At 41.2% G+C, this 16,080-nt stretch overlaps 1 protein-coding gene across 5 annotated transcripts; it reads right to left on the minus strand.

Annotated features, from left to right (window-relative positions):
• Positions 1-3,697: 3,697 nt before the first annotated feature.
• Positions 3,698-16,075, minus strand: kdm1b (lysine demethylase 1B). Of its 5 annotated transcripts, XM_080859335.1 has the most exons (21): positions 15,944-16,075; positions 15,641-15,801; positions 15,367-15,488; positions 15,176-15,265; positions 14,722-14,833; positions 14,208-14,321; positions 13,935-13,973; positions 13,358-13,550; positions 12,711-12,895; positions 12,338-12,508; positions 11,989-12,066; positions 11,462-11,596; positions 11,042-11,213; positions 10,569-10,696; positions 10,164-10,295; positions 9,337-9,411; positions 8,757-8,873; positions 8,137-8,262; positions 6,214-6,336; positions 5,169-5,321; positions 3,698-4,368 (listed from the first exon to the last, which is right to left on the minus strand). In XM_080859335.1, the coding sequence occupies exons 1-21, from the start codon at positions 15,957-15,959 to the stop codon at positions 4,285-4,287; spliced, it is 2,526 nt and encodes an 841-aa protein (XP_080715461.1). In that variant the 5' UTR covers positions 15,960-16,075; the 3' UTR covers positions 3,698-4,284. The 5 variants fall into 5 exon arrangements, with proteins under 5 accessions (XP_080715461.1, XP_080715460.1, XP_080715459.1 ...); XM_080859334.1 differs by lacking the exon at positions 15,944-16,075 and having other exon boundaries at positions 12,711-12,889; positions 15,641-15,912; XM_080859333.1 differs by lacking the exon at positions 15,944-16,075 and having other exon boundaries at positions 15,641-15,912.
• Between the last annotated feature and the right edge of the window lie 5 nt (positions 16,076-16,080).

Raw genomic sequence — 16,080 nt, forward strand, 5'->3', positions numbered from 1 at the left:
GTAGTATATGATATCGTCAACCAAAAATCGGCAATGTTACCCCTAGTGGACAGCCCCTGAAGTTGCAGCTCAGTTTCTTCATGTCCTGTCCCTATGTCAACAGAAGAAGGTTTGAAACACAAGATGGCTCTTAGAAGTATCTATCAAACTGTTCAATCTGTGGACTAAAAATCAAAGTACTGGCACAGCAGTTCTACCCCTCACCTGTTAATCTGCCGTTCTTTTTGTTCTTTCTTTTCCTCTTCCTCTTTCTCTGGCACAAAATGAGGGACACCAGAAAAACGGATGACACTAGCATGCATAGTCCGATAACTGCAACGACAGCCACTAACAGGGAAATATAAAACAATTAAGATACATGGCTGACATACCTCATACATCCATATAATTTTGCAAAAGTATATGAGCCCACCTTTCTGAAATATAGGACTTGTTACACGTATTTCTGGTGAATCTGCAAAGAAGGGACGAATTCTGTCAGATCATAACTTTTATAGTACTTTACCCTCAATAATTGAATCACACTAATTCACTTCTGCACCAGCTTTAACTAGATCCATATGAAATAACTTTTCCCTTACTGTGTTTCCTACTTGATGCAAGTTAGTATTTTCTTTGTTCTGTGCTGGGGTCATGATAAGGGGATGACATCTGCATCCACTGCATCTTGAGTAGGCTATGCCGAGAGCAAATTAAACTGATAACAGACATTCTTGTTGTTCCTAAACTGTAGTTTTAACCAAAAAATTGACAAGTTCATCAGCTAAATTACCTGTAACAAATGTATCCATTACTACTGTTGTGGTTTGGTTAAACTGATCCTGATGGGCTGCGAAGAAAAAAACAAATGAAAACCATGCCAGGATTGGGGTACACAGTGTGTGGGATACTGTGATTTATACTGTTTTATTTTCTAATTAACCAAGCAACACAATCGACCTAAACCTTAAGGCTGCTATACTAAATCAACACTCAACCTCCACAAGTTAACAACTTCCTCTTCTTCTATACAAGCTTACCTAGTCCTGAAACTGCAATCTTGAACCACAAAGGGTTCTTGGTCTTGTCTGTATAAACCCCTTTGATGAATAGTTGGTTCGTCTTCCCTAAGCCTCATTAGCTATTTGCTACACAGGCAAACTAGCATGCTCTTCCTGAAAGAGTTGGGAGACAAAACAGAAGTTCCTTAGAAGGTCCTCACCCTTTATCACGGTGACCTTGGCAACCAGGTTGCTGTTGCACATGTACTTCCCAGAATCCTCTAGCTCCAGACGGACTATCTCAAGAGCCTGGCGATGGAGGACAAACCGTCCCTGCGGGTCGTCCCTCTCTCTGATTATTGTTCCATTCTTGAATAAGGTGAAGATGGTCACCCGACGCAAGCTTTTCTCTTTCTTGAAGGACCAAACCTGCTTACGGTCACTTTCACAAGGGATCAACAGGGTCCTTCCTTCTGATATGGAAAAGACTTGACCTGCATGGTCAGCACATCCACATAACAATAAACACATGTTAAAATGCAAATTAAAGGCATGTATATATTGAATTTCCACCATCACTGATTTCCATTCATCTAATCTGGCATCTGAACATAGTCCTACACTTCGTCTGTTAAGTCTGTTACTTCCAAAGCTCAAGGTTAACTATATTTAATAGTTAACAACTATAATTTCCACAGCTGGTTTTGCACTGTTTGCCCAGAAAGGGTTTCAAAATCAGAATCAGAATTTGAATTGCAAACTGAAAACATTGTAAATTCCTGTTGTGGCCACAGACATATATATATATATTTATATTGATAAGTTAATTGACCAAAAAGCAGCAAATGTATCTCATAAAGCCTTGGATGTTTCTCTGTACCTCTCAGCACCTCCACCTCGGCCTCCAGGTGACCGTTACAGAAATACTCTCCAGCATCAGAGAGCTCCAGCTCCTTAATCTGTAGGTAACCGTCGGATATGTGATACTTATTCTGGTTGAGGTAAGACACTGCAGCTCCATTTTGCAGGGCAATGATTTCCCCTTTCCCATTCGTCCACTCAATATTCGGGTCGTCTGCATTGCTGTCGCAGTGCAGTAACAGGAAGTGTTCCTCAGGAACAGAGAACCTTCTGACTGAGGTGGCGAAAAAAAATGACAAATTCAATTCTAGCACAGGCACATAGTATCTCTTTGACATCAACTGTAAATTACAGCACACCGTGCAGAAAGAATAGTCACACTCCATTTGGATGGTCCCCTATAGACTATCTACAGATGCTCATATTATAAACAAACTATCTTTATAACTCGGTTTTACTGCAATTTATTGTTAAGGTTATGGGTAAGGTGATGTTCAGTGAGCAATAAGAAGGATGGTAAAGGTTGCTTTGGTTAAGGTGATGTTCAGTGAAAAATAAGATAGACCGAACTTAAATTTAAAGAAACCATCTGTAAAGTCTCTGTAGGTGGACTATCCAAATAAAATGTTATAAAAAGAATTTTAGGCGATATCCAGTCGTTCCCTATAAGGACAATTGCCACTGTAAACCATAATGTATTACTCTAAAAACAATTCACTTGAAAACTTAATATTATATGGTGAAGAAAACAACCACACATATTGTAAAGAAAGTTAAACTGAAAACTTGAAATAAAGTTCCTAAATTTGTCAGTTTAATTGCGCATAGTTGTGGCAGTCTGTTCAGCCCTATAACTAAGGACTACGTTTTTTTGTTGTTTTTGTCAGATATCCTACCTGTGATGCCCCTGGTGAGGAGACTGAACAGAATGAGCAGATCAAGCCAGCCTGTTTCAGAGTTCCTCATTACTGTGTCTGGGCGCCTTCTTGATATGGCCTCCGCTCCCACGGCTGCTCAACATATCCAGCCCAGTCCAGACCTTCCTGTTCGGGAGATGATGCATCTGGGAACGCGTTATATTTGGAAGGGTGGCACATGATGCGGTTTGATTGACAGACCAGTGAGGGTGGTGTGGGAGATAGCAGGAAAAAGACCTTTCAGTCCATGTCATCTGTCATGATTAACAGGTGATTTAACTGCTGTCAAATTAGGCCCTGCAAATTTGCATGTGTATCTGTGTGTTATTATATTTTTTTTTTAAGTGATTCCAGAGGCCAACTGATAGGGAAATATGAAACTATAACTTTAATCAAGCATGAATGGGTGTTAATCATATGCCTTTGTTAGCTGAAACATGAATTTTCTGATTCTGTATAAATTTGATTCTTAAGTGCTGACTGTGCTGTCTCTCTCTGAGAATGGGCCCGTGCCTCTCTTTTGTCTGCCAAGACATGAGTGAGCCCGACGAGTCCTGATGTAACTTGAGTGAATTTTCACCTAACATTTACTTTTATTAAGGCATTCACTAAATGTGGGGAAACCATGTAACCATTCATAGTGCTTAGATACGGCTGACAGGTCGGCTCAGTTTGATCTTATGCCTATATACTGTGTTTGTAGATCATGAATATTTACATTAATTGTATATTGTAATTATATAAATCAATATTGTAAGACTGACAGTCAATTCAGTATTTTAATGTATTATGTAAAATGATTTTTTTCTGAGCAGAATAAAACGACTTGTCAGTTAAATGTATCTATGGTAGGTGTCTGCTGTGTAATAGTGCATGACATTTAAAAATGACAAATACACACAAAGGAAAGTTGGAAAGAAAGACATGATATATTTTGGTAATGTGCATTATTCTTGTTATACAGTGTATTACAAAGGATCATAAATAGGTACAAACTCATAAAGTAAATCTTTATATGTACATCAGTCATGATATATGATAAATTAGAAAGTTGGACAAGCCTTTAATTTGTGGATTTGTTTTTTGCCTTGCATTACCTACATATCTAAACAAAAGCATGTTCTCTCTCTATCACTGAAAAACAGAATATCCCACTGTACCGACTCAGTCCAATAGAGCAGTCTTGAACAAAAGCATGTTCTCTCTCTATCACTGAAAACAGAATATCCCACTGTACTGACTCAGTCCTATAGAGCCATGTTTGTGTAATTGCACTGAATATGACACAATAAGTGCTACTTCACCTTCCAGAGCCGAGTAACCAGACATCATCAAAATGAGAACATAAAAGAGTGGCTACCTTAAAAACGTCACCACTCAATCACTCCGTACACAACCAATGTTATTGTGGGTCAGAACCGTCAGTCTTCTCGCTTCACTAGCGTTCTCCATGGAAAGAACCAGAATGCACAGTAGAACATTCAGATGGAGGTTGACGCATCGCTACTGTTCTCCCTGAGAGCCCGTCAGAGCACAGTGATTTTACTGGCCTCTCGAACCCCACTGAGATAGGCTCCAGTCACGGTCTGGGGAAAGTGCCTGTTGGTGGCCTGAAGAGCACAGGACAGAACAGGGAAGTCTTTTAGGATTTCTAAATAATCTGTAGGCCATATGAATAAATATAAATAAATAAGACACTTTGTAAAGAAGGAAACAAAACTGTAGTGTCTTCGTGTGTTGGGAATTAATCATGGATGCAGACCACATAAATGTGTCAATTTTCTACAGATACATTAAATCTGGTTTAACCAATGGTGTCTGTCTGTCTGTCTGTCTGTCTGTCTGTCTGTCTGTCTGTCTGTCTGTCTGTCTGTCTGTCTGTCTGTCTGTCTGTCTGTCTGTCTGTCTGTCTGTCTGTCTGTCTGTCTGTCTGTCTGTCTGTCTGTCTATGCCACATTCAAAAAGCTGCTTTAAAAGTATCTATCAATATTGTGAAAGCACTGACCAAAACGTCCTGAGGTGTAGACGAGCGACTACAGTTGCCTGATATAAATACTGTGAGAGAAGTTGAACTGCTATTTTTGCCCAACATTACTGATTTAACAGGAAGTTCTGCAAATACGCATGGAGAACCTTATTCAGGCTGTTCTGGTGACAGCAATGTATAGTGTCAGGTTAACCTGGATAATGACTGGGACAAAAAAAACTGCTGGTTTGTGGTACACACTCAGAAAAGCTTAGTAAAGGAGTTTGCGCACAAATACTTCATTCAAGCAATAAACAGTTCATTTCAATTGGCATGCATTTTCCCCACTTATGACATGCTGTGGAGCTCAGTTCAGTGGCCTGACCTCACATCTCTCTTGTGGAGGTAAAAAACACCTGAGGGAAAGCCCCTGAGAAGCCTCACCTCGCCAGCAAAGAACACTTTCCCCTGGACGTCCTCCGCGATGATGTCGTAGGCCTCGCCACTGCCCCCCGTCTTTACGAAGCTGTAGGACATCTGCGCCCAGGCGTCTTGACTCCAGTGGGTCACAAAGAACTTCTGGTAATCTGGAACCTCCTGGGGACAACAACCGCGTACAAAGCATATAAATAATAATGGACAAGCCATATTAATATTATCACATATAGTATTAGCCTGGATACCAGCCTGAACTCCGCCCACAACATTTTTGGTCTGGGAGATTCAGTCTGGAATTGAGCTAGTTGGGAGAGATTAAACGTCTCAGAAAAGTGTTCTGAACAATCAAATTGTAAGGGCGGGCTTTATACATTGATGGACAGATGACCAACCAACGCTTGAGTTGATTAGATAGATAGAATATACATCGAACAAAGATGGCGCCGTCTCGGGAGCTTAGTGGGACATATTTTATATGATTTAAGCTATCTACACGACTTTTTTTATGTCTACATTGACTCGGTTAGTTGTGTATGTGCAACACGAATGTTGCCTAGGATTGTAGGTCTTAACTGAAGCACTCTAGACCATTATTGATAGGTTATGCTAACGCGTAGACAAAAAAAACATTGAAACAAATGGTAGCTTCTAGCCTTGAGTGCTAATTAAGTAACGTGAGCAGGCATATCTCAACAGATATTGACAGCGCATTCATTTTGAAAGAGGAACAGAGAAACGCGATCAAGGCATTTGTCGATTGAAAATATGTTTTTGCCGTCCTTCCTACGGGATCAGGTAAAAGTTTAATCTATCAGATGGTAATACTACGTTGCTCTGATTGGTTCTAGGTATCCAATTCAGCGAAGAGGAATTTTCTTTCCTGGTTCGTTGAAACCTCCCCATAATCACAGCCCAATGGTTCAGTTTCACACTCATATTCTGACTAGAATTACTGACTAGAGTATGACATCGTCAGGCTAATATAGTATAGTAAAGAAAATAAAGCTCAGAATGAATACACTTTAACAAACACAGACGCTGGGGTCTTTACCTGATCCTGGAAAAGTTCTCTCAGGACCCTCAGGCACATGTCGGCCACCTCTTTGTCCTCCAGGTCTCTGACAGTGGCCAGCGCCTCTCCAGTGAGGACTGACATCAGCACGCTTTGTTTACCCTACACACACGCGCGCGCACACACACACAGTGCAGTCAAATTTCCATTTACTTTTCTGCCTGCTGAGGTGACACCAAATATGAGGCTTTAAAGACTACATCTATTTTTTTTTTTTTTTAAACAAATATACTTTGCAGTGAAGGTGCATACAAGTACAAGTAGGCCTATATGGGCCATTCTACCGAATTGATGCAAAGTCATGTCGGATATATTTTGAATTTTTTTATGGTTTATTCCCAAAACTTTGTCCGTATGCATATTGTACCATATCTAAAGTACACATATCTAGTAAAAGAACAGTCAAGTTTTATATTGTATTTTCAGAATGTGTCGGAATGTTTTTCCTCTTCCAAAAATTGTCACTACCGAAACATCACATTTACTATAGTAAAAAAGTATTATTATTGACCTGTTCAGATTGTGTTTCCTTCCCTTTTCTAAAGTGTATTTTTACAAATATTTCTTGAAGGTTTTCACAATGAAATCCATAGAAATGAATTTTTTACCAAATTTTCAAGTTCAATTTATCTGTTTCGGTAGTGACTGCACTGTTTCGGTAGTGACTGCACTGTTGGATGGATGTTCATTTTTCTCCCAAAATCATCCAAAAGGTGCTCTGGGCCGCCCTTTAGTCCACACAACACATTTATTTAAAAATTATGGGATTGAACTACTTACCATTTCATTTTGTCACTACCCAAATCATCTGGTCACTTCCATATGTTTCGGTAGTGACTGTTTCGGTAGTGACAATTCTAGCTAACTTTAAGCATAAATAAAGAATTCTAGCAAGCACACGGCTTTCAAACACATCTTTGAAGAGGTGAACACACATACAAACATAAGATTTTCCATGAAACCCCAAAAGGTTTACTTAATTGAAGAAAACATGCGTTTCGGTAGTGACAATTCTTAAGGTTACACGTCGATTTTCAGACTTTGGAACACATTTATATAAAAACTATGGGATTTAGCTACTTACCATTCAACCATGTGGGACAGAGATGCAGTGTCACTGCATGGTCAAAAATGCAGAGTCGTGGCTAAAACACAGGCTCCGCCAATGGACTAAAACTCTTGTGTTTCGGTAGTGACATGAAAACTAGGGACATGATTTTTTGAGTATAGTAAATTGATTTAAAAATTAAACCCACAATAATTCTAAATATTCCAAGTTCTGTTTCAACCCAATAATAAAGATCTTTGAAATGAAATAATTGAAAAAAATCTAAAAAAATTTAAAAGTGTTATTTAAAGGCATTGAAATTTAGATGTCAGGGTTGGGGACAGCTACTTCCCAATAGAAAGTACCCTATAAATGATGATTTTGTATACATTTAGCTTATCACTATCTCATGTAATGCATTGGGTTTATATAGACCATAACATGTTCTAATTAAATATCTATGCCTAGATACCTAATTGTTTTGTAAATAGTTTTTATTGTTGAGGGACTGCATATTACACGAATTCGGTATAATGGCCCATATAGCAGTGGGACCATGTGTGTTGTTTGCTCTCCTCACTTCCCTTCACCCTCACTGTTATGGACGTCTATGGTGCTCGAGTAATCAAGGCAATCTTAAGTATGCTTTGAGTGCTCTATGAATAGAAAAGCTATACAGATGCAGTCCATTTACCATTTAGGAAAAATCTGCTTGGTGATTTAGTTTTTCAGCTGGGTGAATTTAAATGTTGCTTTTGTCAGTTATTGGAAGGACAACACATGTGAGTTTGATCATGTTTTGACCTTGTCTTAAGACATCATGCATGCCTCACTGCTAAAAGCCATTTTCCCACCTTCGGGTCCATGTCGTAGAACACGCTGAATATCCCCCTGTTCTCCGGGACTGGCGGAACATGACCAAAGTAGTCAGCCCCTTGGACTTTACGGTCCCAGAATCTATAGGGAAACTGCAAGGCAATCTGTGAGAGAAGAGAGCGAAGGAGTCAAAAACTAAAAACTCTACTCTACAGGCTGCTGGGAAGCTAATATTTCCAAGTCTTTTCGTTTAATTTGCTGTCTTTTTCTCTAATAGCTACTCCTTCCTCAATATCTCCCCTTTTGTAAAGCGGTCAGAGATGTGACGAAGCAACAAAGGCCAAGTTAATTGTAATTTTGTGGCTTGACATTCATGCATGTAGAAACTTCTGTAGAATGTCTATGCCAACTGGAAGTCCCTCACTGTGGTAGGTCAGGCTATTTTAAAGCCATCATTTATAAACATGCAATGAAGAGGGGATTTTTTTTAAATGGATATGCATTTAAAATAAAATAACAAACTAATATCAGATCACATTCTGTGTAAAAAAACTTTATGGGTTATGAGTTTGGCCTTTCCACTATTACTTCCACTTTCTCTTCTGTTATTTCCAGCTATTCAGTCCCGCTATATTTACTTCAACACTTGTTAATGGACCTTCTCTATGACCCCAGCCCCCAGGCTGTGAATGGCCTTCAGCTTCCTCTCTGGAAGGGTAGGGCAGAACTGGATGATGCCCTTCTGGAGGAGAGCCAGTGGGACGGTCACCAACACCTGGAGACATTAACAGACACTGGTCATCATCACATTCTGGTTATTCACTCATGTCAACCCATGTTGATGCTGATAACTGAACTTTTTTGAGCACAGAAAATTGGCAAGACCTAATATTGGAGCAGAAGGTGCAAAAACTATGAATGAGTACGACCCATTAGACTGTTCTGGGTAGAGATAAGTTCACGCCAACACAAATATCTAATTTTGTTCGCTGGAAATAAGCCATTTGACTCTCAATGGCAGCAGGCAGTTTCATTTTCATGTTGTAGTCCACAGTGCCAACACAGAAACATTTATCAAAGAGACCAACAGGCACTAAAATAGCCCTCCAATGAAAATGGCCACAACCTATTTTTTCAGCACACCAACTGTTCTACAAAACCATTTTCATAACGGAAACTGGGGGAACTCTTTCTTCCAACAGGCACGAGCACTTACTTTTGTATTTCATTTCTCTTACCTTCTGAGCAGTCCACTGAGAGCCACCGGTAGTCGTGACCTTGACTACATCTCCAAAGTAGTCAATGGACTGGACCTGAGGGAGGGCAGCAGAGAAAGGCACCGTCAGTCACTTTGTAACCCTCAAACTAAATGGTCAGAAAACCAAACCCGATATACAGTATACAACAAATAGCCCTGTGCTAGATGACTTAAATGTCAAATTATTGAAAAACGTATCACCTTATACCTAAATTGTATTACTTCTAAGTTGAACAGCAGGGTTCATCCTCTTATGTAAAAGTTATTATATAAACAATACAGGCCCCATAACTCAATGCAACAAATGTCAGATTTAAACCTCAGTAAAGAAAGATTTAATTTTTATCTTATACTTAAATAAGATCATATAATATCCACATCTATCTCCTCACCACTAAAACTATAATACTGACACTTTACTACTGTGAGTACGTATGTGAGCATGAAGGGAAAGGGGTTTGGAGGAAGAACAAGGGTGAGAGGGAAAGAGTTAGGCAGAGTAAGGGAACAATATAAACAGCCTGACAGACCGATGAGTTAAGGTGAAAGAGAAAGAGTTAGGCAGAGTAAGGGAACAATACACACAGCCAGACAGACCAGTAGGTTCAGGTCAAAGAGAAAGAGATGGGTTGAGTAAAGGAACAATATAAAAGGCAGACAGACCGGTGAGTTCAGGTCAAAGAGAAAGAGAAAGAGATGGGTTGAGTAAAGGAACAATATAAAAGGCAGACAGACCGGTGAGTTCAGGTCAAAGAGAAAGAGAAAGACATGGGTTGAGTAAAGGAACAATATAAAAGGCAGACAGACCGGTGAGTTGAGGTGAATGTCCAGTCCTTCGGCCAGTTTGTGGAGCACAGAGGAGTAGCCTTCCCTCAGCAGGGTGTGGTCCCCAGAGAACTGGGCAAAGAACTCATTATGGTCCCATGACCGAGCAGACACCTGCAGAGAAGGCCACGCATCACAGCTCACTGAAGTGGTTTGAAGGCTTTGAGTGAATCAATGCAAGTACATCACCCATATTTTAAATGTGATGTATTATTATTATTTTGTTGTTGTTGCCAGTGAGAGCACGTTTACAAGACAGCATAAAATAATCTGATCTGAATTTCACTGAGGGGCTATTTGGGGCACCAACACTGACAGACCACACGGATTGGCTTGACACCGACAGACCACACTGGGTGGCTTGACTCGAAGAGAGGAAGTGCACACCTGATCTAGCGTGCTGCCACAGGCGTACTCAAGGTTACTGAGGTGGAACTGCAACACCTTCTCCTCCAGCTCACTGAAGTGGATTCCTGACTCTTGAAGGAAGGTCTTAAACACCTCCTGGATCTTCTCTGCTTGCACCAAACAAACAAAAGATACACAGAAAATACAGTTTTGAACTGGTGCGGAGTCAGAATGGTAGCTAGAGGAACTGTTTGAACATTGCATTAAAAACAATACCCTATGCCATATGTCAGTGTATGTTTGTCATCTAATGTACTATACAAAGTTCACTGCAATACAGAGCATGGAACAGTATAAGAGGAATGACAGCAAGACTCTATCCATACTCAAGAGTAACCACTGACAACAATAATGTCACAAGAAAACATGTTTCAATTTTTACTAATTTTCCATAATTGTAACTGGGCTCCTGTAATGACATGAGTCCTTAGTCCAGAGCTCTGTGCCCATACCTCCGAGAGGGGCGTCCTGGTGCTGAGACTTGTCCTTCCTCCATTCAGAGACCACGTCCAGGATGGCGTTGAAGTGGAAGTCCATGCGCTTGTCTATGGCTGGGTCTGTCGCGCCACCTCCCTCCTGCAGCAGGTCGCATCGGTCCCCAAGCTTGTGCATTTTAACACCTAACTGTGTATGCACGTACATATACACAAACACACAGAAAGCAGAGGATACAAAACCAAGCAAACATGTTTGTTTAGTAACTTGATAAACAGCTTCACTACATGTATGGGCTTAATTCAACTGTCTGTTTTTTGTTATTTTAAAGATGATGTGTACATATATATAACACACATACACTCAAAGATAGTTATCTATCTATCTATCTATCTATCTATCTATCTATCTATCTATCTATATATACCATAACTCACCTGCTCACACATGAGGGCAATAGGGTTGTTGACACAGCCATTGACTATCTGTGCTCCTCGTCCAACAGTGACACCTAGTGACTGGTCATCCCAGACGCGGCCTCCAATCCTGTCTTGAGCCTCCAGAACCACCACCTGCTCAGAGTGCACACAGGACCATGAAGCCTTTTGGACTCACCAAGCACTTACTCAAAAGAAAATCCAATGCAATGCCCTCAATGTGTGTGTCCATCCATGCTCTCCTAAATGATGATCGTTCCTTTGATGTATAGTTCTGGGGGATATCCGGAGTGTAGCAACAACAGCTGCTTTAATAGGATTCATTGTTCCTGGCTAAATTTGTCAATACTGAATTTTTAACATCCCTAAACTGGATCAAAAGGAAGTAGTCGTCCAGAAGTTGCCAGACTTCTCAGTAAAAGGTAAGCGTATGGTGGTTAACAGACCATTTTAGCTTTGAGTTTTGAGAGTATTGTGACAACAACGGACAAGAAAAGTGTAGAGTTAAATAAGCCAGGAGCTATCACCTGCATGCCAAAGTTTTTGAGTTGCCGCGCTGCCGCCAATCCTGATGCTCCAGCACCAATAACCAGCACTTTCTTCTTCTGTGGCAGACAAACAAACATGGATTTAAAATAGAACTGATTTGAGACATGTACCACAAATACTGTGAGTGCACCCTTTTCTATTCACCTTTGGTTGTTTATATCTAAAAAATTCATTAGAAACACGTAAGTGAACCAGTGATAGAAGTAGTCACTACACTTTGACACATACAGGTCCCTACAACAGAGCTGGTTAACCCGGTGTTATCAGCAAGACCCCCCTGTTTTCAGAGATGCCCCTGGGATGACCCCTAGTGTTGGCACCACTCACTTGGTGGTACTGTTCTGGCAGAGTGGGCTGCTTCACCAGTAAGACTCCTGTGTTAATCAATCCCTTCCGGGTCATGAAGTGGAGGACTCTGTCCAACTCCTGCACGCAGCGCACACGCACCAATCCACGGACGGTCACATGGGGGATACACTTCTGTGGTGTAAGCGCTTCCTGTCATGCACCCCCATAAACAAAAGGGCACAATCGGTCAGTCATAAAACCAGTAGTCTTATAATACACAAACACAACACTAACATAGGTTAAAAGTCTTTAGATAATGCTATTCAGCAGAGGGACTGGGCAGTTGGAAACCACCACACGTGTGGGCAATGACTGATATCAACAGACATCCTGACACAGACAGAGGTCTTACCTTACACTCTCGATGCCACGCAGCAAGGATGAGGTTTCGCAGAGCAAGGTACATGGTTGGGTCACGAGAAAATTCTGGAAACTCGTAGAGCTCGTCCAGCTCCATCATGTCTGGCCGCACACACAGAGCCTTGCCACATTCGTTAGGCTGGTAGAACGGCTGGAAGTATGGACACAGACCTGGAACTGACACCATATACAATCGGTTAACCAGGCTTTGCCAAAGGTCTTTTCTTCACGTAAATGAGACACTCCCTATAATCAATCATCTACATTTTGGTTCAAAACTGTATGCACATTACCATTCAAATCTGACACATTTACCACACAAATGACTTCTGTGTAGAAGTCCTACACAAGCTAGTAAAATATGAGAGCCTCTTCTTTTTCATAATTCCAATAATTCTTCACTAAGATAGTGACAGTTAAAAAAAAGACCCGTTTTTGTACATGTTATTTTTAATAATAGGGACATTATTTATGTAGATAGGGAGAAAAAACCCATTGCAGTTCCATGAGAGCCATATAATAGCCACCTCATTTGTTTTCGGTGAAGTGCAAAAGCAAGGGCATAGTCTTGAGTGTTGTTTGTTTAACACAAGCCCATGAAGAAAGTTTCCTAATCTCCTGAAGTGTTCTGGCTCTTACTCTGTGGTTGGATCACCCGTCTGCGTTCTGTCCTCAGGTCACCGTGGGCAAAGTTGCTAGGCGACGCAGAGGGACTCATGCCCACACAGTCGGGGTAGTAGGCAATGAGGAAAGGGTTGGCGGGGCTGTCCTTCAGCAGTGGGGGCACGATCAACATGGAGTTCCACCAGCTGTCACTCACTCCGGCCACTCGCTGGACACACAGAGACAACAAGACAACGAACATTAATAATAATGTAAACATTAATAAGATAACAATAATTAATAATAAGAACAATTGTATTCTGTAAGAGGAAGTTTAAAAATTGTAAGCAGGTTCAGCCACCAGAACAGTCTAGTCAGTAGGAAGCAGGTTAATCCTAATTATATATCCTTCCTCCATAATAATTACCTTAATCTTAATTCTTATTCATTATCCTCATACCCAGTAGTATTTAACGAGAAGGCCAATACACATTTCTTTACGTGTTGTATTTATAGTAAAAACTTCAAACCTACCGACTATATGAAATTCTATACCACCCTCTAAATAGAGTAGCACTCAGAGATCTGGCAGCTTAGTCTCACATGCACTCACCATGTCCTCTGGAAGAGAGCACTGGTCTGGTCCTTCAGTCTGCGTTGCAAAAACACACATCTCCTCTTAGCAAACCAGTCGGTATCATAAGGTCTCCGAGAGAGAACTCTTATCAGACTTTAAACATCATGCAAATGACTGATACAGAATGAGCCAGATTATAGACCGCTTCCATTTCCACATTCCAAATTTCTTGTATACAAAAACAACGACAGTAAAGGCTTTTCTATTCTATTCTTTAAAGTCACGCTGTAACGGCTGCCATCTTTCTACCTTGACATTATTGACTTTAAGTCCGCAGCGGTAGGAGGAGACCAGAGATGGCGTGAGCTGGATTTCCTTAGTGAGCTGCCTCCACTTGCCACAGTCTGGCTTTGTGCACTGAACCTGCGGGGCAGATGAGCACAGAGAATACAGAATGAGATCCACGCTCTATAATGGGCAAAAGTGTTCCCCGTCATTTCTGCTACAGATCTTGACGTGCAAACCGCACGCATCACATACTAGAGACATGTTAGAATGTCTCATGGTCCCCAAACATCAGAAAACAAATTCAGATTAGTGAGTGGTTCAGTCGATGCTTCATCTGAGCAACACCACCACCACCAGTAAAACATTGGTGACAATCTGGTGAGTTGTGAATTATGAGTTTAATTCTACTGGTTACCACACGAACAGAGTGACTAAACTAGTTCAAACCAGAAAAAAAAAAAATGAACGTAAGGTCACTTGGGTGTTAGCTTATACCCCTGGTACATAGTCAGACATGTCGGTCTCTGGACCTTACCCAGTAGGGAAGTTGCTGGTCAGCCATGAAAGCCTTGAGACTTGGTTCACTTTTACCATTCCCAGTCCACACCCTCTTCCACGATGCGTACTTCTCATAGCCATCTTTGTGACTAGAAAGGCAGAGGACACAAAGTGTGATGGATGAAGATGGAGAAGTGTGATGTACTATGCTGGAAGTTGGGCATGTTGCTGTTTCCTATTTAAGATAACAGGAAGATGGACTGATCTGTCGCAACTGAATTCCTATGAGAGGAAACAAGTTTTTCTAACAAATACCATCACCCAGGCTCTTTTCCACTGCTACTCGATTGCGTTTACAGAAACAATTATGATTTGTTTTTCACTGTTGCCTGACAAGTATCATGTTTCTGCATTCAGATAATCAATTTAAGAGTGACTGGATGAGGAACCTTAGCCACTTACATATTATTGTCCTATCCTGTGTTTCTCACCTTCTATAGTAGTGGTCAAAACACTCATTGCAGAAATGCTCACCACAGGAGAGGTGGTACCATCTTGATGTGTAGCCATTTTTGGCACACCTGGAAAAACAGGCAATAAAGGAGTTAAGGAATCCAGCTACAAAATACCAGGCTGAAGTGTCCATATCAGAGTGAAGGTGCTCGATACTGAAAAAAGACACCTTTCAGAGGCACTGGCAAAGCACACTGGATAGGTAGCTGGGCATCCTGCCTTCTCACATTTCCTGTACTTCTTCTCTGACTGATCGTCCTCTTCGTCTGTGTCTGTGGCCTTCCTCTTGGCCTTGAACGTAGTAAACAGACATTCACAAAGATACCCTTATATTCGCGCACACATAGGCCAAACAGCATCACATCCGAAGAACATTAACTCAAATGTTGCAAAAGCAGACAAGCATTTGATATTTACCAAAAGAGAAACACATTTTGTGCTACCTGCCCAGTAGGATTGTTACTATTGTTGCTGGATCGCTTCACCCTGACGTTGCTCTGTCTGCCAGTGGACCGCATGGGCTGGCTGTCTCCTGACGTGGGTTCTGCCGCTGCTCCTCGCTTTTTCCCCCGTTGCCGACCACCGGACGCGTTGCCACCATAATCTGATGCACAGAGAGACGCAAACATGGCTATATGGGAAGCGTTGGTCCAAAGCAAAAGATTATTGATAAATTACGTTCTACTTTGAGGTTCTGCATGGTGTCTCCAGCAGATGTTATGTGTAGAGAGAGGTCTGAATCAAACCTGCGTCAGACAGCATGGCTGAATGATCCTTTCCTCGAAAACAACTGCCTCGAACAAACAACGACACCCGAAATTAAGTTTACGTGATTGCATATGCCGTAAAAATGGTCCAATGAAGACCTTTAAGTCTGTCGCTA

This window comes from Sprattus sprattus (genome assembly GCF_963457725.1).
Source record: "Sprattus sprattus genome assembly, chromosome: 20".
NCBI lineage: Eukaryota > Metazoa > Chordata > Actinopteri > Clupeiformes > Clupeidae > Sprattus > Sprattus sprattus.

What these genes read in the sequence shown, in the direction of transcription:
- kdm1b (XM_080859333.1), bottom strand. Translation starts at nt 15,826, where the DNA reads ATGTTTGCGTCTCTCTGTGCATCAGATTATGGTGGCAACGCGTCCGGT. An exon ending in GCTCTCTTCCAGAGGACATG is followed by an intron (nt 13,551 to 13,934) that starts GTGAGTGCATGT and finishes CTGTGTGTCCAG; the next exon opens with CGAGTGGCCGGAGTGAGTGA. An exon ending in ACGGGTGATCCAACCACAGA is followed by an intron (nt 12,896 to 13,357) that starts GTAAGAGCCAGA and finishes ATATGGTGTCAG; the next exon opens with TTCCAGGTCTGTGTCCATAC.